This window comes from Simochromis diagramma, unplaced genomic scaffold (assembly GCF_900408965.1).
Source record: "Simochromis diagramma unplaced genomic scaffold, fSimDia1.1 OVJJ01000381.1, whole genome shotgun sequence".
Classification (NCBI taxonomy): Eukaryota; Metazoa; Chordata; class Actinopteri; order Cichliformes; family Cichlidae; genus Simochromis; species Simochromis diagramma.
The window spans coordinates 524,451-548,823 of NW_024386737.1; the positions used below are offsets into that span (position 1 = coordinate 524,451).

At 41.3% G+C, this 24,373-nt stretch overlaps 1 protein-coding gene across 3 annotated transcripts; it reads left to right on the forward strand.

Annotated features, from left to right (window-relative positions):
• The first annotated feature begins 1,809 nt into the window (after nucleotides 1–1,809).
• LOC120716765 (rho guanine nucleotide exchange factor 7-like) lies at nucleotides 1,810–20,736 on the forward strand. 3 transcript variants are annotated; one of them, XM_040004488.1, is made up of 22 exons: nucleotides 1,810–2,311; nucleotides 3,685–3,768; nucleotides 7,240–7,324; nucleotides 7,456–7,580; nucleotides 7,770–7,974; nucleotides 9,701–9,792; nucleotides 10,950–11,044; nucleotides 11,540–11,635; nucleotides 12,422–12,544; nucleotides 12,648–12,786; nucleotides 12,961–13,020; nucleotides 13,299–13,445; nucleotides 13,741–13,827; nucleotides 13,965–14,043; nucleotides 15,448–15,578; nucleotides 15,694–15,915; nucleotides 16,086–16,167; nucleotides 16,744–16,833; nucleotides 17,239–17,397; nucleotides 18,870–18,966; nucleotides 19,259–19,313; nucleotides 19,944–20,736. In XM_040004488.1, the coding sequence occupies exons 1-22, from the start codon at nucleotides 2,147–2,149 to the stop codon at nucleotides 20,064–20,066; spliced, it is 2,541 nt and encodes an 846-aa protein (XP_039860422.1). In that variant the 5' UTR covers nucleotides 1,810–2,146; the 3' UTR covers nucleotides 20,067–20,736. The 3 variants fall into 3 exon arrangements, with proteins under 3 accessions (XP_039860422.1, XP_039860339.1, XP_039860507.1); XM_040004405.1 differs by having other exon boundaries at nucleotides 1,812–2,311; nucleotides 16,074–16,167; XM_040004573.1 differs by lacking the exon at nucleotides 17,239–17,397 and having other exon boundaries at nucleotides 1,816–2,311; nucleotides 16,074–16,167.
• The last annotated feature ends 3,637 nt before the right edge of the window (nucleotides 20,737–24,373 follow it).

A 24,373-nucleotide genomic window follows, 5' to 3' on the forward strand; every position in this document is an offset into this window, starting at 1 on the left:
AACAGGAAACAAAAAAACTCCTCTGCACAGAAAGCACATAAATGTCCACAGTATAACATTATGGAGCATGTGACCAGCAACAGGGTTGGTAGGGGGTGAGGAGTAATCCTAGACAAACACAGCAGCCATCCTGCCACTGCGCCGTCTCTCCAGCACGGGCCCAAACCCGTCTCGTGTTCTCCAGGAGGGAACAAGCATCGAAGGCGTTTGGAAGGGGAGGGGGGGATGAGTGAGTGCTTATCAGTGTGTATGTGTGTGCGTGTCCATAGTTCAGCTGAGACAGTGTCCTTCGCCCTGCCAGGCTAAGTAAACAGTCTGCCAGCCAACCCAGGTGGCATGCATGGAGTGGAAGAACAGTCTAAACACAGTCGTTATCAGGGAGTTTTTGTTCGGCTCCAGCCTTGAGCCCACGCTGGCGCCAAAGGGATAGCCGCATTATGATGGTGGTTTTTCTTTTGTGCGAACAACTCATAAGAATTTCAAAGCTGTTCTTAACACTCCAACACTGGTCTCTCCATCTCCCGTTGGAAAGCCGTGAGCTTCTCCATGATGTTATCAAACTTGCGCTCCGTGGTCTTGTCATTCTTGTGCTCAAAGAGCAGATTCTGAGAACTCACAACCGCTCCAAGATGTGATCCAACTTTTGCTCAGAGGTCTTATTCTGAGTGTTCACGGCAGCTGTAAGCTTCTCCAAGATCTTATCCATGCTGCACTCATTGAGCCCTTTCTGAGAAGTCGCGCCTCATCCCATCGTTCCAATCCCAGCGGGCAGCCTTGGGGGTGGGGGGGGGGGGGTGGGGGGGGGTGTTGAACAGCCGGTTCCGCTTTCTTAATTCTTCGATAAGCCAGGGCCAAGCCAGCTCCGATCAGCAGCAAGAACCCTGTTATCATGGTTCCAAATAGGTAGATATCTTCAGCGTCCTCGATCGACAGTCCCGCCAGGCACACGATCCTCCATTTCTGCCACCCGTCCATCGTGTATCCGGCAGGGAAAGTACCTCCAGGGCACTCGGGCTCTCTCGAGCCCAGACGTCTCGTTGAGAAAAGGGTGTCAATAGCATTCAGAGACCAGTTGATCAAATCCATAATTCTCTTTAGGTTTTAGAGAACAGACTGTGAGAGAGTGTTCCAGGGAAAAGTAATACAAAAAACACGAGACAAGACAAGGACACAAGAAGCTAAGCAGGGAAGATAAGGGAAAGGAGGAGAGGAGAAACGTGCGACCGCCTTTGCCAAGAACCAAACGAAAAGTCACTCCACCTTTTCTGGCTGAGGACCATGGCCTCATTCTGTCTTAGTGCTTTCTCTAATTAAACAACAGACTTGACACTTTACTGTGTCCTCTAAACTGAATTTTCAGTGGTACTATACAGAAATGCTGCTTTAGCATTACCACATGCACACTATTATGTCAGCCAGCTCAGCCTGTGTCTTGTTGCCAAATATCGACAGTAAATGAAATTTTGTAAATAAAAAAGTATAAATCAAACATGAATTCTAAAAAAAATGTTTGAATTCTTTTGTGTTGACTGTCAATTGTATTTTTTTTATTACCTACAGAATTTTTAAACAACAGATACTGACCCTAAGTGCAAAGAGTCCAGCTTTGCCCCAAAAATTGATTCCTCGAAAAGTTATGAAAGGCTGAGCTCCCCTAAATAAGCTGCTTTTATAGATTAAAAGTATCGGGATCAATATCGGTATAAGCAATACTGGCCCTGTAGTTACTTTGTATCAGATTCATTTTGTTGTTGTTGCGTTAGACTTTTAATTTGTAAACCATTAAAGGAAGTTGCTTCTTGGAGCAGCTGGTTTGACAATAATGCCGCTGCTACAGTTGTGTATGAGCAAAGGTGATGCCAACATCCGCTGAGGGAGAGCCAGAGCGCAGACAATGAGGGGCTGTTAGAGGAAGGAAAAGCGGTATTTCTCACTTCCACCTTATTTTTTCCATAGCAGGAAAAAACAGCGCAGAGGATCCAGCCAGTGCGCGCTGATTGTAGTGTTCAAAACAAGGCGGGGCTGACGCCGCCGTCTGATTTTGGACAAACCACAAGTAGGTTAGCGCAGACACTAACAGGGGAGAGTGCTGCTGCTACCCCCCGCCGCTGCTTTTGTTGTTTTTTATGACATCTGAAAGTCAAGCATGAATTCAGCCGAACAGACGGTAACGTGGCTCATAACGCTCGGAGTCCTGGAGTCTCCCAAGAAAAGCATCTCGGATCCAGAGGCTTTCCTCCAGGCGTCCCTGCAGGATGGAGCGGTGCTGTGCAGGCTGCTGGAGCGACTCAGACCCGGGACGGTGGACAAAGTAAGTAAATGCAAGGGAAGAAAGAGGTATAACTGACTAATAATAACCCAGTGAAATCGATATAATATGGGGAAGCAAAAGAAAGGAAAACTGTGTTAAAAGTGTTCATGATAAGAGCTTCATGATAAATATTACATGAGACCAATTAAGCTTCATCCTGCGGAATTAAATATCCTTGGATGTGTAGGGTTTAAAAATAACAATCTTAAAAAACAACAACCCCCCCCCCCCCCCCACCACCCCAATCACTTTGCAGAATATAAGATTTTTTCTCTTACATTTTTTTGAGTTGATTGTGAGGAAAATCTAAAATCAGTTCTTGCTACTTGAAAATACGACAATTTGATACTCACCACTGCAGTACAGGCTTCTTTTCCCCCCTCAAGTGTTATTTTCATTTCACAATTAAAAAAAATATTCATGTCTATGGGAATATAAAAGCAGGAGGCAGCTTGTGAAGTTATATGTAAATGTGACCCGACTTCTGCATTAAAAATATAATATTTTATTGAAACGCACCTAATACCAGCAGAAATACTTCTAACTGCCAATTCTACTTAATGCACGCTACTTAGATCATCATTATTCAACTATGACACTACATGTGTTTTGCTTCATAGGTCGTCAGAGCCAGTTCTAGAGTTTAGGAAGCTTACTGCTTTAATGTACAGGCTTATCAGCTCATCACACACACACACACACACACACACACACACACACACACACACACACACACACACACACACAGTGGACCATGAACCAGTCAACGTCATATCCTACTTATCCAACCTCCCTGGGAGATCTTAAACCTGTTTCAAAGTAACCTGCGCACAGGGAGGGAGTCGTCCTATCAAAATAAAGGCACGAACCATGTCATTATCTACGGCTTGTTGCTCATTAGAATTATTATTTTTTTCTTATTTAGGAGGATAAATAGTTGTCTTCGGTGAAGACTATGCGCTTATTTTAAGTTAGACAATATATGTTGGTTTTTTTTTTATTTCTGTTAAGCACATTTTGTGATAAGTAGTGTATAATGATAACATTAAAACCCGATGAACTAGCTGAAAAATTACATTATAGTACAAGCTCTGTGTATTTGTTGGCTACTTTCTTATTATTGTTTAACGAAAGCAGGCAGTTAAAGGTATGAAAACAATGCTTTTACTCTGAAAATTAAACCCGGAAGTTTGACTGATTACCCGAGCTGGCTTGATCCTGGAAAGCAGCAAGTGCATAGGCAGCAAACGGCTGGAATAAGATTGTTTTCAAGCGGACGAAACCTTAGACACCTTCAGGAACTCTTCTGTGTCTATTATGAGTTGACAATTTGGGCTAATTTGGTGTTGTTGTGTTTTTTTCTTCGTGCACAGTTTTTCCAGGAGCCGAGGGGCGACAGCGAGTGTCAGAGGAACATAACAGAGTTTGTTAAAGGCTGCGGGGCTTTCGGTGTGGAGGTGAGTTAATGCACCCGTAATGTGCCCATTAACTGCGGGAAGCCTCGGGTGCAGCGTGTCCTGTGGTTTCACAGAGAGTTTCATTGTTTGAATGGACCCCCTTTTTTTATTTAAAAAAATGCATTTGTTATAGTAGCTGCTAATGGCACGAGACAGTATTCACGAGCTGAAAGTGTGTCGTTAATGAGTGAATACCTGTGGCTATTTCTCCTCGAGGAAGCATTAAAACAAAACGACACAATTGTGTCCACTTGTTTTAATTCAATTCGTTAATTACATATTTATAAACACTGAAAAACACTGGAAGAAGGTGACCTCATAAGAAATAGATCCTAATGGAAGCCCTTTTCAGCTTTATTAATGCTTACTAAAGCTTTGTACATACCTATATGAGCCATTTTGGGGTATTCAGACACTTTTAAGCTTTATTACTGTATAATAATCTGTAAATATGAGGCTTTATATCATCAGGTGTGCTGTTTATGTGATGTTCATGTGGTCCAGGCAAACTTGGGAATGATTTTTCATAAAAATAAACTCGAAAGTTATATTTTTTACTAGTTAGTCATTGATAAAGTCTTTAGCAAACGCCTACATGCGTGGTGCTTTATATAAAAGTTGCACAGTTTTGCTTTTATTTAGACAAGGTGGGCGTATCCTCATATGATACACTCCTCTACCCATGCTGAAAAGCACCAGCTGTGGTGTTGACTGTGAGGAGCAGAGCCAGTAAAAGTAGGCCAAAATGAGTTGATTTTCAGTCTGTCTCAAAGATGTTTCGAGCCCACAGGCTTGTATGGCTGTTGCTGCCTGTAGACCATTTGTAGTTATGGAAACAAGAAGCAGAGATAAGCGTGGATGCTCTGTTTTCATTTCTGACTTGGCAGCAGTATTCAGACTGCACAACAGATCAATAATTGGGTATGTTTGTTTTCAGGATGACTATAGTCCAGACTAAAGATGCACCAAATGTGAAATTCTGGGCCCATACTAGGGTCTAAAATAAAAAGAGCTGATGCTAGGAGTGATCCATTTTTATGTTTTTTTATTTATTTGTCATTTTTCTTATCACTTGTTTATTCTTCGCTTCCACGTGGGACACAACAGCTAAACACAGGCCATCACCACAGGTTAATATCCTTTATAATGACAGAGAATGACATCAATGTCTGTCGGTTATATTGGTGCGTTGCTGGTCGATACCATTGAGTTGTGGGTGATCCCATTTGGAATAAGAGAAAAACACAGGTAGTTAATGTGTGACTTGATCATTACCATAGTTCTCATTTGGGGCGTGCTTTAAGTCAAAGGGAGTGTGTTGTTGGAGGTGGAGCAGACTTTTCTGCTGATCTGAATGCTGTTTCAACTACTGCCCTTAATATTTGGGAATGAATAAGCAGTTGTTTGGCACAGAAAGGGTTAAGTATGAAGCTGGATATTGAATTTGTTATAAAATGCTGTGCTAAAAATATCCATACCGCTCTCAGTGTTCAGAATCGCATATTAGGGTGTGTGCTTGTGTCTGTGTTTGCACAACGGCAGGCCCAGGAGCCAGGTTATATCCTGGCTCACAGTGAGTGTGAAGAGAAAGCTAGTAAATAGTGTATGATGTGACACACACACACCCATGTACACACTATTGATCTTAGCCGTGGAAAAAGCCATGGGGTCATAATTGAGAAGAGTAGATTACGCAACACAAGAGTCAAGGTTCTAGACGTGTAGCGTGGTTTCGCTCAGGACTTGGAAAACAACTGTGGGCTTTTAGAAGAGGAATGGAAGGAGCATGAAAAGATGAAATGAAGGAGAGTAAAAGAGTGGGCTGATGTAATGCTGCACGCCAGGCAGCCCGAGCCAGTGGGTTTTCCAATCAGCTTGATTAGAGGCATGCCAGCCATGTTGCTGGAAGCCAAGGTCTCCATTACTAGCAGTCTGACTGACATCAGCATTGTAATTCTCTCAGACAGTCCTCGGGACAAGAAGAGGGCGAGCCAGACTGTGTGTGTCCAGCACAAGAGGATTAGAGAGCGGGCAATAAGTGCCGGCTTGAGCGTGGACGAACGCTGAACGTGATTAAGAAGAGCTGCACAGTTAATAACAAACCCCCAAAAAACAGTCGTGATCATAGATTGGCGTCTGCTGTTAATTAAACCTGACCAGGGTGGGACAGTGATCCTGTGCATTTTGAGTGCCTTCGCTGCAACAGTAGATCAAGTGTTGCCTATAATCAGGTAAGCTGTTTGACCTATGACAGGTGTTTGTTGTAAGTGAGTTGTGACGGTAGGTGCTCGTCTACAGATGCAGGCGAGAAAATCCACAGGGCAAAGTGTAAGACAAGCATATTGCATGCTTGATTTTTTTTTTTAAGGATTGTCTGAATTTAAAATTAATTTGTAATTGTAGTACATTTTTTCTTTCAGCCTAATATGCTTCAGTGGAGCTAAAGTAATCCTAACCTAAATCTTAGGACTCTGGTTGGACAGAAGTAAGAACATTTGTCGGTAACTGCCAAATGTAACACGTAGGATGTCTGTGTCAAATGCATTTTCCTTCATTAGTTAAAGTGCTTTTTTTGTGTCAGGTGTCAGATTGATCAGGGGCCTGCATTAAACGGATAAAATGTGTTCACATGCAGCTGTAGCACTGTTGCTAAGTCTCATTTTGTGTCTTGGGCCAGTGCCAGTAGGAGAGGTGAACGTGTGCATTAACTTTTGGGTCCACGCTGCTCTTGACTACCAGTCAAGCTTGTATGCGTAAATCAAACCAGAGCACTTTCCGAAAAAGGCAACATAAAAGGACAGTGTGGTTTTATTTATTAGATCAAAGCGACTCAGTCTGCGCAGAAACAGAGAATGAAGATTACAGATGTTCTTTCTTTTTAAATAGCTCTATTTTCCAAAGCTGACTTTTATGCTTCAGTATCGCCCCACCTTCACGGCTTGGGAATTTAGAAGTCATTCAGTGTGTGTGGTGTACACAAGATTAGGAGCCTCACAAGTATGTTGATTATGGTTTTGTGTGTCTGTGTGTGCATGTGTGTGTAATGTGGAGATTAATGAGCGGGGGGGGGGGGGGCTCAGACTTTAAGTAATCCTGGTCCAGACTGTAGTTGGAGTAGGGATGTAAGCCCCCCACTAACTACTTGTGTTTCTTAATTTTTTAGGCGGACATACTACTTCATTATGTACATTCACAATTATTCAAGTGAACCAAATAGGAAGAAGATATTTTCTTATGTAGTCTTGTTTTTTGTTGCCCTTTGTTTTTCAAACCCCTTTTATTTGCTTCCACATTTCTATGTGAGATACATGCACAGCTATTTCAGGAAGGCAGTTTGTGTGATTCTTGATGTCATGCTCTATGAATTTATTATGAATGTGTATTTTCTCCACTTTACGTCAAACCTCTCTATGGTTTATTGCTGTTCTAAAATTCCCTTCATATTCTTTATTTGGTTTTCTCTCCTTGAAGCCTTTCGAGGTCAATGACCTGCTGCAGGGACTGAACTTCTCTAAGGTGCTAAACTCCTTGGTTGCCCTCAACAAAGCTACTGAAGGTAAGATCACTGTGTGTGTGTGAGAGCAGTATTTATTCCATCTCTGCAAACATTTGGACTTTTTTGGAGCATCTTCCTGTTTGGCCACCACATGAATTTAAGATGTATTCAGTTGCATCATGCATTTGCAGATTTGAGTGTTTCTGGGGACACCGTATGTGTGGCACACTCCTCAACCTCAAGGATCAAGTCCTTTGACTCTCTGAACACTCAGAGTCGCTCCTTGAAACTGCTGCAGCCTCAGTACCGTAGCCTGGTGAGTAACCACGTCAAAGATAAGAACGGTAATAACAGCAAACAAACAGCAACAGGGTTAGAAATATTATTGTGTTGTGAAAACACAGTTTAATCCTCTAAAGTCCCCTGAAGGTGGTGCCTGCCTGAACACGACTAATAAATAACAGCTTTCTGTTTTCACGTTGTTTTCCGCTCCTCTCGTTCACAGGACATGTCAGAGGGCAGTGGGTGTGGCCAGCTGTTGGTCAGGGCACGCTTTCCCTTCCAGCAGACCAATGAGGACGAACTGTCTTTCTCCAAGGGTGACCTCATTATTGTGACCAGGCAGGAGGAGGGGGGCTGGTGGGAAGGCACGCTGAAGGACAAGACTGGGTGGTTCCCCAGTAACTATGTACGGGAGCTGAAAGGAAATGGTGGGTTAAACTATTACTGCTTCAGATGTTGTGCACCACTGAGGAGAAATAACTCCTTATTGCTTTGGTCACAGAGGACAGTTTGATACCTTTCTGCACATAGGCCTCATGTTAAGATCGCTGACTATTCCCATCTTCAAGCCTGTCAGCAGATTTAGAGCAGCTTGCTTATAAAATATTTTGAACATTTTGCTTCCATCATGCACGATATGAGCCATTAATATTATATGACAGTTTCAAGTTTTAAAATGCAGTAAAATAAACATTGGAATTGAAAAAAAAAACACTCTGCTAATATCAATTTAAAGTGAGGGTTTTTCCCCCCAAAGCAGCAGCGAAGACACACACCCAGATACACACAAACAGACTTCCTGCATGTCTGTTCTCACTGATTATAACTTCCTGACCTCTTTTAGTTGAATGATTTCTCAAGGACTGGACAAGATATCCTTGGCACGTACTGTAATTGAGATTTATTTCATATGTCATATTTCTTTTTGGGTTTGTTTGTTTTGTTCAGAAATTCCCCTCATTCCTCGCCGTTCTTTAACATAGTTGCATAGTTAGGTTTCTTCACCCTGGAATTCAACAATAATCAACATATATGAGCTTTTTCTGCCTTTATTTTAATACTAACATGGTGTTTCTTCTTTTGACATCTTAGGTTAAATTTGTTGGTTAGTTTTGTTGCTTTTGGGGGAGGAAAGGCAGGACAGAAGGAAGAAAGCTTTGCAATAACACAAAGAAAGGAAGTTCCAGAGCTGCTGTATAAAAAGAAACTTCCTGACTTTAACATCACAGCAGAAAACTTCAACTGTGATAACAGCACTCTGAGGAATGGCAGTAAATCCAAATGTCCAGTGGGAGTTGTTTGATGTGTGAGATAGCAGGCTTATACTTGTGATTGCTGTGCCTGTTTGTAGAGTCAACAGCGATGACATAAAGCATTCTTTTTGAGAGCAATGAACCAAGATCTAGGAAAAGTGTCTTTCATAGCTTCCTTAGGTTGCTCTTTAGTTTCTGTAGTCTGTCGGGTGAGTTTAAAAAGTGCATTAAGGCGACCATTATCTGGAACATACTTTTGTGCTGTTGTCGCTCATCTTGCCTTACTTTGCAGTGTCTACAAATAGTGAAGAGAAGAATACGAGAAGGTTTGTGTTATGGGCCACCCAGGGCTGTAATAACAGTGGCCGGGACAATGAAATGACATGACATTGTCGAGTCAATGAGTTATAGCATTCAATCACTGGTTGACCTACATACTGGATCAGCCACAACATTGTCCTGCAGTTGGAGAATGTTGGAGCTTTCATCCCAAAAAAATTGTTTCTATGTGACATTTTCTGAGGGAGATTTTCTGGGTGCTCTTGTGCAGCGACTGTTGATCTTTTTTTACTAGATGAGACGTTCGGTATCAGTGCGCCACAGTGAAAGGAAGATTTATTACTTTAGTTGCTGTGTGAGCGATCAGAACTGTTACTTTTTGGTCGTTGACCTTTGCCTTTTGATCAAGTTTGTCTTAAATTCTTAGAAAGAAAACTGTAGGGAGTTAAGTTGGTAAAGTAAAACACACAGTGACTTAAGAATGTGTTGTGTTGTTATATGAGCACACCACTTTTATTTTTATTTGACAAAATTTGTATGTAGCTTGTATTTTGTTTTTATCTCTATTTTAAAGCCAGTGACCCTCTTTCTCCATTTTTTTTTCTTTTGTTGATATTTTTAGACAAAACGTTAGACAAGCCAAAGTCTGGGACGCTCAAAAGTCCGCCCAAAGGCTTTGATACCACTATCATCAACAAGACCTATTACAATGTGGTAAGTATCACAATCTTAAGAAATTCTATGTGTGTGTGTGTGTGTTTGTGTGTTTGCTCACCTACATTGTGCCAATGGATGGATTTCTTAAGTGTGTGGGCTTTTGTGGACTGTTGCAATCTGTTCTTTTCCACGCATCTATTTAATGATTGTGTAGCATGTAATTGTGGAGCTTGCATAGCACCCCTACGTGTGTCATCCTTGTGTGTACGTGCATGTGTGTGCGTGTGTGTGTGAGTGGCGCAGATGTAATGTAGGTTATTTCTTCCATTCCACTGGTTTCTGGGGCAGCCTTGCCTCAGGGTTGGCTACTGCTGATGCTTGCGTGAGTGTTTGTGAGTGTTTCAATAATGCAACAAGCTGCAAAACCTCACAAGACTATCCATCATTGGGTGGTTTACCTGAGTCTGTCTCTCACACACACACACACACACACACACACGCACACACAGACGTGCCTGAAGTCAAAGCTGTTCCTAAAAAAGAAATTCAAAAACACGAAGACATAGATAAAAGTTATTGTGTTTTTTCTCATAAAAGAATCCCCCAAAGCCTTAGAACAGAAGCTTTTAAAGTAGAAGATGCATGCTTTTCATCTGTTTGTGTGCTTTTTCATGATTGGTTGCACACTGGCATCGTCTCCATCTCCTCTTATAGATCATTTTTAAATAAAAAAAATATAATATATAAAATAATATATACAAAAATATAATTTACAGTTGCTTAAAATGCTGGTAAACATATACTGGCTCCTGGCCTGAGGGGAGACACAGCGCTGTCTTATCTGTCACCGTGCAATTCATTAACCTCATTACTGTGAGGTTTCTGATGTCATGGCGAGATTAGCCAGTTAGCCTGCGGAGTCAGACCCTTGGAAAGCTAATCGAGCCAGGACAACACTACAGTTCCCGAAGGCTCCAGTGACTTTCCCTGTTAGTTTGTGACAAATGCGCTTCCCACTGAAAAGCTGTTTCCTTATAAACTCATATAACGCTGTACAATTATCCAAAACCTGAAGATAGACGTTTACAGTGATAGGAAACTGAATGGCCTGGGACTTTTTCACTCTTTCACTCTTTCCTTTTATATTTTAATAGTATCACTTAACATAAGTAATGGAAAATGTTGTGTGTGTGTGTGTGTGATGGCTTTTTCAGGTCCTACAGAACATCCTGGAAGCAGAGACTGAATATTCAAGGGAGTTACAGAGTCTCTTGGGTTCATACCTTCGCCCACTTCATCCCACAGACAGGTAGAGTTATTTTTACACCTTTCGTTGTTTTATTCAACAGAGTCAGATTTTAGAGGGGGAGGAAACGCACACGGGCATATCTATTACACTGTCGTAAATCTAAATTGAATATGTATACACATATATCTAATATTTACACACACATATGACAGAATATATTATTTGCTGTCCCTGTACATTCTGGAGCCAGGCATACTGTTATTATATATTTCAGGTAGATCCACATCAGACATGTACTTTAAATTACAGTGCCTTTACCTTGAATACATTTTCCTTAATATACTTTTTCTGTATTATCCTTATAGGGTATAAATGTTTGAAATTACGAGGCAGGTTTTAACAGTACTTGGCTGAATATAATTCATGAAATAGTTGGATCGATCTGACAGGTTATCTGTATATCTGTCTGTACAGTGTGGTGTGTCACACTTGTGTGTTAGATATTTTCTGACACACCATCAGAGTTAATGCTCTGCTCTCTCCTCTCTTCTGCAGACTCAGCAGTGTTGACATCGGTCACATTCAGGCAAACCTGGAAGACATTTCAACCTTTCAGCAAATGCTGGTTCAGTCTTTGGAAGAGCACACCAAGTCAGTATATATTTATTTTCTTAGTCTTTACTGTGCATGTAATATTTTTGAGTTTTGACTGATGACCTGTGATAGACTGGATGGATGCATGGATGGAGTTTGGACTGACTGGTCAGTTTGTTAGTGACAGACATTTCTTTCTTCTCTGAACCTTGCTTGCTTTACTGAATAAAGTTTGACTGCTGTATTTACAGGTTATTAATTTCACTTTTGTGCTGGAATTAAATGTGTATGTAGCATATGTTTTTCTGAACTTTGGCTATCGTATAACTTCTCTATAGCCTTTCTAAAACATGCACAATACTCAGATGAACTTCCCATGTTCACATCCTGTTGCACTAAGATTACTCAGACCAGCAGCTGTCCTGAATGGACCTTCATGTTGGCGATTATTGTAACAACAGCGACATCTATTGGTCATATGAAGTCATACAACCGGTTTTTCCAGTTTGGACAAGTACACGATGATGATAATGATTTTTTGGGGGGTAATAAAAATCTTAAACCTGATGAACAACAGCAGCTGAGCCTGTGTTTCATTTGTATAGCTGACGATTGGTTGTGTGTCACTAAATGATCTCTTTAACAGAAGACATTATAGTTTTAAAGTTTGGTCTTGAAATGTTGTTTTCCCATCAGTTTTCACTTCTGTTTTATGTTAAGGCTGAAGGCTGGCTAACACCCATAGTTACCACAGAGTGAAACTTTTGTCTTTATGTGCAGCAAGTATACTAGGATTCTGCTTTTATCCAGACTGGTATTGTCATATATCATTTGTGTGTGTAGACTTCCTGAGAGCCAGCAGAGGATTGGAGGGTTCTTCCTGGGCCTGATCCCCCAGATGAAGAAAATCTATTTGACCTACTGCTCTAATCACCCTTCTGCTGTCAATGTACTGACACAACACAGGTACTGTCTGATCATTTTAATCCACAGAAAAAAACTTTCTATCCCGAAAGAGTAAGCTCATGTGCTGTATTTTGTATATTTTGTCTGTGTGTGTGTATCACAGTGAGGAGCTGAAAGAGTACATGGAGTCAAAAGGAGCACCCCCCCCTGGGATCTTGGCACTGACCACTAGCCTAAGTAAACCCTTCATCAGACTGGATAGATACCCAACCCTGCTGAAAGAACTGGACAGACATATGGAAGTAAGCTTGAATCGCTCCCTGTCTTTCTGCATCTCTGATAGTATACTCAAGTCCTGCAAACTTTAATTGAATCATTTTATCGAATGATGATAACTGGGGCAGAGAATGTTGACAAGAGGGAAAAAGGTTATTTGTTTTCATGTGCTTAAATCTTGAATCTTGTCTGTCTTTTAGGACCAACACCCTGACAGAGCTGATCTACAGGCTTCTATGACAGCCTTTAAAAACCTCTCTGTAAGACACATGCTTATCAGTCCTTAAACATTAAGCTAGTCAAACGTAATGTGCATGCTAATGTAGCCCAGAAGTGAGGGGTACAAAGTGTATCAAACTACTCAACCTGCAGAAAGTAACCCATAAGACGCGACTAATGGTGTCTTATGTTACATTTTTTGAGTTTGAGTGTAATTTTATGACCTGTTTTTTGTACATTTAACCTCTGTTTCACTGTATCAATCAGAAATGATGTCACAGAGCTTCTGAATGCCTGTTCTGTGTTTCTGTGTCCTCAGGCTCAGTGTAAGGAAGTCAGGAAGAAGAAGGAACTGGTGTTGCAGATTTTAACAGAGCCGATCAGAAACTGGGAGGGAGATGATATCCGAACTCTTGGCCCTGTCCTTCACATGTCCCAGGCCGCAGTTCACTCACAGAACTGTCCGGTACTTATCACGACCTGCAAGAGCTTAACAACACACAGAACCTGTTGTTATCTTTCTGAAATGAAAGGCATACTCAAAGGCCAGCTACTGATTAGCCAGAAAAACCTGAGCATACTTGTTAAACTTAGCGTTTACACAAACTGTGCCATGTGAATGTACCAGAAATTTATATTCACTCCCACAATGAACACCGTTCAGTTCACAGTTCAATTCAATTTTATTTATACAGCACTTGGCACTTTTATAGTGCAAGGTAAACCCCTGCAATAATCCAATAAAACATCCTATTTTTCAGGAGTCAAATGAATGCTACCTCCTTCTCTTCCATCACACTCTGCTCATGGTCTCTGCCAGCCTGAGAATGAGTGGATTCATCTATCAGGTATGGCACACTTGATTTGATCGCTGTAATTTCCACAGTAATGTTCCTGTCACTAACATGCATGTATTTCTTTGAGGTGTCAAACATTACTAGCTTATCTGGTGCACTGATGAACACTGTTTCTGGTTGGTCTGCAGGGGCGGATACCATTATCAGGAATGCTTATTTCCAGGATAGAGGATGGAGAAAACTTGAAGAATGCTTTTGAAATATCTGGTCAGCCCCTTTCTTCATTTACTACAAGACATTTCTGCTTAGCTCTTTTATAGAATCTCACTTGATTTCAGCATCTTTACACTCATGGCCTGTTTCAAATATGGGGTTTCACAGACAGTTTGCTCCTGATGATCTCACATTTACATTAGGCGGGAACACTGGGAGTCCGGGCATTTTCGCTAAAACTCTGAGATTCAGGGATTGTTTTTGCATAAATTCATTAATAACAACAACCCAGAAGATACACTCCGTGCAGGACATGCTAAAAAGCATAAAGTGATTACTGTTGCAGTTTAACCCTCAAGTATAATTTGCTTTTTTGAGGACATATTTAAAAATTTAATATGTATACAAACTATTTTCACAAAATATTTAAAAAAATTCAGAAAATTCAGAATTTTTTTTATTATGTTTTAACTACACTTCTGCTTTTCTGTAAAACAATATTATTCCAAAGACTATGGAAATAAAACTACTGAGAGATCTAATTCAGTTCAATTCAATTCAATTTTATTTATATAGCGCCAAATCACAACAAAAGTCGCCTCAAGGCGCTTCATAGATACAGAGAAAAACCCAACAATCATATGACCCCCTATGAGCAAGCACTTTGGCGACAGTGGGAAGGAAAAACTCCCTTTTAACAGGAAGAAACCTCCGGCAGATCTATCCAGAACAACTATCAGAACACCCGTGAATGAGTCAGCCAAGTCTGGTATTGTAATTGTTAGAATCCTGCACAGGAGTTGGCTGCAAGTTTACAGTCCAAGAAAACAAAAACACTTCTACAGAAAAGACAGCTTCAAGCTAGATTGAAGTATGTTAAAGACGACCTGGAGAAGTCGTCACACAGTCGTTCACACTGGAACTGTGTCCTTTGGTCAGATGAGACAAAACTAGGGCTCTAGGGCAGAGACGTTGCTTATGTTTGGAGAAAGCAGGAAGAGGTGTACAACCCAAAGGCCAAACAGTGGTGGGAGTATTATGCTGTGAGAATGCTTCAGTGCATCTGCTGCTGAGAATCTCGTTAATATGGAAGGAATCATGAAGAACGACGGATTTGTGAAGATTCTGAAAGAAACCCTCAAGAAAGCAAAACTGAGTCTGGTTCTTCGCTTTGTCATCCAACACGCCTCCCGCCAGAAGCCCAAAATGAATGTTACAGACTGGCCTGCACAAAGCCTTGATTTGAACTGATCTGTATATAGTAAAAAATAGTCAGTTTTGCTTATGGATAAAAAGTAAGGGCTGTCATACAAAACACAAGTAGCACATTCAGCATAATTTGGAAAATATAAGAATGACTGACTGGGGAGAGGAAGGTCAGGTTTCTTTTGTATTTGTATGATGTGTGTGCTTGTCTGCAATATTAACATCTTCCACTTTGTGTGGGTCATTGTGCAGGCAGCCAGGGTGAGCGCATCCAGGTAGCATGTAACAGTCAGCACGATCTGCAGGAATGGCTGGACCTTCTCACTAAACACACCCACGCTCCGGCTGCATCCACACACAAGACTCTGTCTGTCTGTCACACAGTAAGTCGGCACATTTTCTACAAAATAAATGAATTACAGCTCATCCACGTCATTTCCCTCTAATTTCCTCTCCTCTGATTCCTTCTCTTTTTCCACTTCACCCACCTCCTCCCAGCTGCCCTCTCACCCTGTCACTCCCTCTAGAAACTCGGAGTCTCGTGGAGGGAGCAGTGTGAACACTTACCACACCCTTCCCCATGTCTCCTTGCATGGAATGGGAATCAGCAGCCCTATGTGGGGACCCCTGGAGCCACCGAGTACCCCCAAACCCTGGAGCTTAAGCTGCCTTCGCCCTGCTCCTCCTCTCCGGCCCTCTGCTGCTCTATGCTACAAGGAGGTGCTCGATTTTATAGTTTATTACAGAATAGATATTGCTTTTGGTGTCCTTTTTTTGTAAACATTTATCTAAATTCACTTCTGTTGTATTGCGTGATATAATCCAAGACTTGACTGAAAAAGTGAAATCTGAATTTTATTTTTTATCTTTTTTTGAAGGACATGAGTAAGAGTCCTAAGAATGTGAAGAAGCTCCTCCCAAAGAGGAAGCCAGAGAGGAAACCATCAGAAGAGGACTTCACTGTCAGAAAAAGTAAGAACAGAAACTTGAACTTTCAACTACAAAATGTTGCCATGGGGACTTCTATTACTTCATAGCAACATAACTAATAATATTATTAGTAGTGAATCTAAATTTCTTCAGTTGCTTCTATTAGATAATGTTTAAGTGCTATAATCTTTAATCTGTCAGAGTCACGCATTTTGCTAAACTTCCAGCTGGACAGCAGTGTAACACTGAATAAAACTGGAATAGTTTTTGAAGCGTCTTAGACTCAAGAAAGTAACTCGTCCATTGTGACAGCCCATTAAGTACATTTCTATCAGATTTTATGAATGGAAGGAGTTCTCTCTAAGACAGTAAACCAGCATATTCATTTCATTAGCAGAAACCCAGTTTTTAATAAAAACAATGCATAGTCCTCACCTCTGCTGAAATCCAAACTGTGTAGATTTTCTTTGGTGATCACTTTAACTTTGATATGTGGTTGATGTTGGAGTCAGCCTTTATTGAATCTTTTAGAAAGCTGTACAGTGAAGAAATGTCCACCAGAGGGCGTGTAGGTGCAGTCTCATCAGCTCAGTTCCCTGGTCTGCCCTTGTCTCTCAGGTACAGCAGCTCTAGAGGAGGATGCTCAGATACTCAAAGTCATTGAAGCTTATTGTACCAGTGCCAAGACACGACAGACTCTTAACTCCAGTGAGTACGCACACATCCATCAGCGCAACATATGTAAACGCATCATGCATAGAACTACATAGTTGCTGTGTCTTATTGGAAACCATTGTTTGTTTTCTGCTTTTGGCTCTAACAGTTTTTTCTCTCTTCTCCTTTTATGTCTTACCTCACTTCCTCTGTTTTCCTCATGCTCCAATTATTGTATTAACTCTTAACATACACATTGTGCTGTTGGGTTTTATTAACATCATCCATTTATTTTGTTAATTTTGTCATCACTATGTTTATATTTTTTATCCCATACAACCTGGTTTTCTGGTTTTATAAATTATCGGTTACACTTTCACTTTGGTTTATATTCCTTCCTTCATCCCCCAAACATTCAATTTGGTTTTTCAAATGCCGTCCATTGCTGGTTCTGTAAAGCCTGGCAAGGAACTGACCTCATGCACAACCACGTACTCGCTGACAACAGCCTCACAGTGGCTGGCTTGCCTGGCAACCCTCCGTGTTCTGACCAATCAGAGGACTCGGATTATGACAGTATCTGGACTGCCCATAGTTACAGGACTGCCTCATTTTCTCGTAAGATATCGATGTTGCAAACCCCGACATGATGCTGAACCAGCTGGTTTACATAGTGATCGATATGTACAGTGTTGTGGAAAAGTATTTGCCCACTTCCTGATTTCCAGGTTTTTGCATATTTGTCACACTTACATGTTTCATATCATAAAACACATTTTAGACAAAGATAATCCGAGTAGCTACAAAATGCAGTTTTTAAATGGTAAAATTTTTTTTTATCCAAACCCTTCTTGGCCCTGTGTCCAAAACGAATTGCCCCATAAAAACTGATTGTTTCCCCTCTTGGTAGAAAGGACTACAATCCAGCATTTGTGATAACTGGAAATTAGCCTTTTACATCAGTGTGGAGGAATCTTGGCCCACTCGTCTTTGTAGATTCATGTTAATTCAGCCACACTGGAGGGTTTTCAAGCATGTACTGCCTCTTTAAGGTCATGGCAAAGCATCTCAATCGGATTTAAGTTTAGATTTTTTGTGTTTACGTTCATTATCTGTGTCTAATATTACAATTTGTTTGATAATCAGAAATATGTGACAAATATGGACAACACTAAGAAATCAGGAAGGGGGCAGATATTTCTTCACAGCATTTTATATATTAGTGTAGTTATTTAAACCTTCCCCTTGCTGTCCGTATACCTGTGTACTGTGTGTCTGTGCTGTATAATATGTACACAGTAGTTATCTCTGTGTATTACCCTGTGTGTATTCTCATTAGCATACAGCAGTCTGCTAATATACCTGATAGTAAAGTCTGTTTATTGCTGTTTGAAATGTATACAAACAAAACAAGCAAGTAGACAAGTACAGTAACATAATAACTGGTGATACGTTCATGACAACCATACAGATTGCCTTTCACTGCAGGTTTAACCTCCTAAGACCTGAACTCTTCTATGGTATGCATTTTTAATTTCTCTTTGATATTTGGGCATATTATGACCCAGTGAATGTAAAAACAAGGAATCACCAGATTATTTTTTTTTTACCTGATTTTTGTTTCTAAGAAAAATTGAGAGCCACATATGAGGATATTCTTTTTAGATTTCGATAAAACAGAGACAGTATAATGTCCTCGTAAGTGGATATCAGGCCCTTGTAGAGCAAAATTTAGTATTTTGGTCTAGACAACCCAAAATGTGATGTCCACATATGTGGACGCCGGGTCCTAGGAGGTTAAGTGCATATAGCCTCAGTCAGGCTCCAGGTAAAATGAAACAGATTTCTCAGTGTGCACTTATGGAACAGACGTCTGTCAGAGGTTTGTGTTTGAAAGTGCCACATTTCATTATCTTATATCTGCCAGCAGTGAAGGTAATATTATATCATTTGCTTGCTTGTAGTTTGTAAGGCATCACCTGTTAAAGCCTCTGATATTGTTCTTTGAACTGTATGTTTACAAGTTGAAATGATTTGTCACACAGGTTGTATTTTTTATAATAACCTGACTGTTGTCGATGTCGAATCAGGCTCCAGTAGGAAGGACGTCCAGGTGTTGTTCCCAGAAGAGGAGAAGATTATAGTGGAGGAAACAAGGAGCAATGGACAGACTGTAGTAGAGGAGAGGTGAGAGACAAAGATGTTTTTTTAATGTTTGCTATAATACTTACACACAGAAAACTGATACTGCCTTTGTCATCCCTGTGGGCATGCAGTTATTATGGCAATAAATAAAAAGAAACGTTTTAAAAATCGAAGGCATAAATATGCTTAATGAAAGTGGAGGATACTAAACAGAATCTCAAAGTATATAAATCCTACATCAACACTCATGCAGAGACTTAAACATGTGAAACTGTGCATATTCAGTCAGTGCTGGTGAAGCTAAATAAATAAGAACTGTTTTCTGTGCCTGCAGGAGTCTGGTGGACACTGTGTACAGCCTCAGAGACGAAGTCCAGGAACTCAAACAGGTCTGTCTCCAGTTCTTTTAGAAACAAAGTTATTGCTGCCAAGATCTTCTTACTGTAAACAGTTTATTGCTCGTGTTTTACATAAAAGGTTCAAAATTAGGTCCAAGAACACAGATGGTCTCCAAGAAGTTGCTGGCAGTGTGTTTGAATGCATGCCTGCATGTTTAATTAAGGACACATGCTGTACTGGCAGATCCTTTATCCTGATACAAATAAAAGAAATTAGGGTTTTGGTTCTACTGACAGAATTACTGCAGATCATTAATACTTTGGAGTATTTTTGTAGTAGCTACAAAGTAGGGATGGAGGCTGTTTCTAAACGGAGATCAGGTCCTGAATGAGTAAAAATATACTTAGTGTGGAGCACAGCGCAGTGTCATGGGTTTTTTACTTTGGTTTCAAGACAAAAGTTCCATATTGGTGTAACGGAGCAGCTGAAAGAAGCCTTTTCTGTGCATCAATGCTATTTATGACCTGGATCACTGTGGTGGCTTTGACCTGACCTTTTCTCTGCCTGTTTCTGCCTTTGCAGGTTCACTTTATTTTTGGCGATGAATTTGATATCTATTGTCTCTCTTTTGATTTATTTTCATCTATTTTTTTCTCCTTATCCTTTCACCCTTACTCCAGGACAACAAGAGGATGAAGAGGACGCTAGAGGAGGAACAGCGGGCAAGGAAAGAGCTGGAGAGGATTGTGAGGAGAGTTCTGAAGAACATGAACGACCCGACCTGGGACGAAACAAACCTCTGAGATTTGTGTCAGACACTGAAGGATGAGATTAGTTCCTGACTTTTTAATGACTTGGAAATCATTGAACCTGTGTGGACAACAAGCTGCTTATAGTTAATTCCGCTGCAGCATGTCTCCATTTCCACTAGCTTTGACCTTCACAGTGACCTGTGTGCCAAACTGTGGACCAATGTAAAACACCTGCCAGCTGTTGGCAAAGCTGTCCCAACTGACCTTAAAGCTGTGAAGCCATACTAGCCTGCAGGCGAGCTGATTAGCCATCTTTGAAACACTGACACGAGAATCAAGACTTTTTTTTTTTTCCTGTACTTGTGTACTTCTCTCTCATTCCTTTTTAGTGCAACATTTCACAATTGCTAGGAAAGTGTTTTACTGACTGGCCTTGGGCATGAACACTAGCTCTACATGGGCGTATATGTTTCACAGATATTTGAGCTGTGTGGACGAAACTCCTCCTTGAAACTTGAATTTTATTCCCACACTCCACATTTTATTTCTCATTTTCTGATTTTAATATAATCACTTTGGTTCACTGATTTCTGAACTTAAAAAAACTACAAACTTTTTAAATGCAATCTAAGTCTACCAGCACTTATAAGAGACCTCACAGGTTTTACGGGATTAAATTGCATTTTTAGTGTTGTGTTAATACAAAAATGATCCATATAAGTGCATACCCATATGGAAAAGATATATATAAATCTTATAAAGTTTGTATCTGTCTTGTGTGAAACTTGTATGAAAAGCATATAAGTGTGAAAACAGATATAAGATCCCTTGAAAAATTATATAATGAAACTTGTATGTTTTGGATACTTACTAAAACAATGTATGAAAGTAATGCGAAAGTGGCCACTTTCATGAGTAAATCATGTAAGCCTTATATGATTTACTCATGAAAGTGGCCACTTTCATGAGTAATCACTTATAAGTTTTTACTATTTCTTTTCCGTATGGGTAGCCTTACTGATATTTGCTTGGACCTACTGTGTCAGTTTATCCACCTCTGGGTTTAGACAATTGTGCTTAAACTTGTCAAATAATAAACAAGAAATCATAGAAAAGGGTAGTTGCTGAAAAAAAATCAACAGTAGTTAATGTCAAAAGGTTTCTCAGGAATTAAGATGACCATCAGGGAGTTCCAGATTCACATCCATTTCAAATTTCACATCCAAAGCAATATCTCAAAAAAATTGATTTGAAATTGTAATGCAGGGTTACTCATTTTTTTTGTAATGATAAAATAAAAGGAAAAAGTGAGATGATAGCATTGAAGTAAAGAAACAGCATTTTGCTCCTGATCAATCTTATGGTTGTGAAATTAATAAAATGTATAAGCTACCTTTAAAAACACATCTTAACTTGTGGCAACACATTATTTATCATATGTACACTGTAAAATAAAAGTAATAAAAATGTCAGGGAACAGTCCAGAGTGTAGGAAATAGTCTAACCCTAAAAACCCCCAATGTAATTCAAAATATCAACAGAAACCATGTAACAATATGAACACTAAGAAAACAATTAGGTTTTTATTTTATTCCACATAAGCGCCGGTACACTAAAACGATGCTCAGAAAAGCTCCCACATTCGTTTTCATGCAGTTCTAACAATTTTTTCAGAGGTAAACGAAACACTCAGAGTGACGGATCTGCACTCCTTCTTTATCAATACCAAAGGCAAAGCAATACAACACTGGAAAATCTTTTTTATGATGTCAGTACGCAACTTATTGTACAATGTTTTTTTATATATATACATATATATGTTTGATGTTATGTTTTTATTCTGGCTTTGATTTGTAACACTCGTTGTTTTCTACTTGACCTCGTCGATCACGCTAAGGTGATTTGTACAGAAAAGCTATGCTTTTCTCGTGCCATTGGGAGAAAAAATCTTTTGTTAAAGCTTTTATCTTTAAAACTTCACTTACAAATGACATATTACTGAAACCAGAACCACATTAATGTAAGCTATGTAATACAGTATGCCATTTTTTGGCGCTAGCTAATGTATTTAACTGAACGTGATTAATGTAAATGCATTGTGTGTTCAGATGTTATAGCAGTGAAGACGATTACAGTAGTTACTGTGACAACAATCACCCCCCCCCCCCCCCCCCCCCCCCTATTTATTTCACCCATTTCTCTGAGTGAATAAAATATTGAACCAACCGTGGATCTCAGTCTCCATAATAAGTTCTATCGTTGATTTAATATTTTCAGGTGTTTCTTTTTCTGTTGTGCACTGATGTTTTTCTGCTGTTCGCATTTTGATGAATGCCTTCCTGTGTAAGGCCAGCACCACATTAATGTTTCTTTTGTTAAACAGTTTTGTGTTTTTTAGGAGCCCCATGCTGGGCATGTTGTGACATCTTCCTAACACAGTTATACTACAGTAAGGGACAGATGATCAAAAAGGAAAGATGGTTTAAACTAAATTATAAATATAGCATCATTTTATAATAAGATCTTCAAAAACCTAAAACATAAGTGTGAAACTCCATCCATCCATCCATCCATCCATCCATCTATCCATCTTCTTCCGCTTTATCCGGGGGCAGCAGCCTAAGCAGAGAAGCCCAGACCTCCCTCTCCCCACCCAACCTTCTCCAGCTTATCCGGGGGAACACCAAGGCGTTCCCAGGCCAGCCAAGAGATATAATCTCTCCAGCGTGTCCTGGGTCTGCCCCGGGGCCTCCTCCCAGTGGGACATGCCCGGAACCCCTCACCCAGGAGGCATCCTTGTGAGATGCCCGAACCACCTCAGCTGGCTACTTTCGATGTAGAGGAGCAGCTGCTCTACTTTGAGCCCCTCCCGGGTGGCTGAGCTTCTCACCCTATCTCTAAGGGAGAGGCCAGCCACCCTTCGGAGGAAGCTCATTTCCGCCGCTTGTATCCACGATCTCGTTCTTTTGGTCACTACCCACAGCTCGTGGCCATAGGTGAGGGTAGGGATGTAGATCGACCGGTAAATTGAGATCTTTGCTTTTACACTCAGCTCCCTCTTCACCACAACGGACCGGTGCAGCGTCCGCGTCACTGCGGTCGCAGCACCAATCCGTCTGTCGATCTCCGGCTCCCTTCTCCCATCACTCGCGAACAAGACCCCAAGATACTTGAACTCCTCCACTTGGGGCAGGAACTCATCCCCGACCCGGAGTGGGCACTCCACCCTTTTCCGGCTGAGAACCATGGCCTCAGATTTGGAGAAGCTGATCCTCATTCCCGCTGCTTCACACTCGGCTGTGAACCGTTCCAGTGCGAGCTGGAGGCCATCGCCCGATGAAGCCAACAGAACCACATCATCCGCAAAAAGCAAAGATGAGATTCTGAGGCCACCGAAGTTAAAGCCCTCTGCCACTTGGCTGTGCCTAGAAATCCTGTCCATAAAAATTATGAACAGAATCGGTGACAAAGGGCAGCCCTGGCGGAGCCCATCACCCACCGGGAACGAGTCCGACTTATTGCCGGCAATGCGAACCAAGCTCTTGCAACAGTTGTACAGGGATCGAATGGCCCGTAGCAATGGGCCAGACACTCCATACTCCTGCAGCACCTCCCACAGGACACCCCGAGGGACATGGTTGAATGCCTTCTTCTACATTGTAGAGGCATGTCAACCAGGACAGCCCTACAACGTCCAGAGCCTTCAGGAACTTGGGGCAGACCTCATCCACACCAGGGGCTCTGCCACCAAGGAGTTGTTTAACTGCCTCAGTGACCTCACCCCTGGAAATTGACGGGTAATCCCCTTCATCCACAGACTCTGCTTCCTCCTCGGAAGACGTGTCGGTGGGATTAAGGAGGTCCTCGAGGTATTCCTTCCACCGCCCGTCAATTTTCTCAGTCGAAGTCAGCAGCGCTCCACCAGCACTATACTTTTTCCATGACCGCTCCGAACTCCTCCCACACCCGAGTTTTTGCTTCAGCCACTGCCCGAGCTGCATTCCGCTTGGCCTGTCGGTACCTGTCAGCTGCCTCCGAAGTCCCACAGGCTAACCAAGCCCGATAGGACTCCTTTTTCAGCTTGGTGGCTCCCTTCACCTCTGGTGTCCACAATTTGGTTCGGGGATTACCACCATGACAGGCACCAACCACCTTGCGGCCAGAGCTCAATGGAGCAGTTTCGGCAATGGAGATGCTGAACATTGTCCATTCAGACTCAGTGTCCCCAGTCTCCCTCGGAATGCTGTTGAAGCTCTGCCGGAGGTGTGTGTTGAAGATCTCGCGGACTGGGACCTCTGCTAGGCATTCCCAGCACACCCTCACTACGCATTTAGGTGCACTGGGTCTGTCCAGCGTCC

Excerpts from the sequence above, each read along its gene's own strand:
- LOC120716765 (XM_040004405.1), top strand. The coding sequence starts at position 2,147 with ATGAATTCAGCCGAACAGACGGTAACGTGGCTCATAACGCTCGGAGTC. Across the intron at positions 13,021-13,298 it reads CAGCCTTTAAAAACCTCTCT|GCTCAGTGTAAGGAAGTCAG; the intron begins GTAAGACACATG and ends CTGTGTCCTCAG. Across the intron at positions 13,446-13,740 it reads TTCACTCACAGAACTGTCCG|GAGTCAAATGAATGCTACCT; the intron begins GTACTTATCACG and ends CCTATTTTTCAG.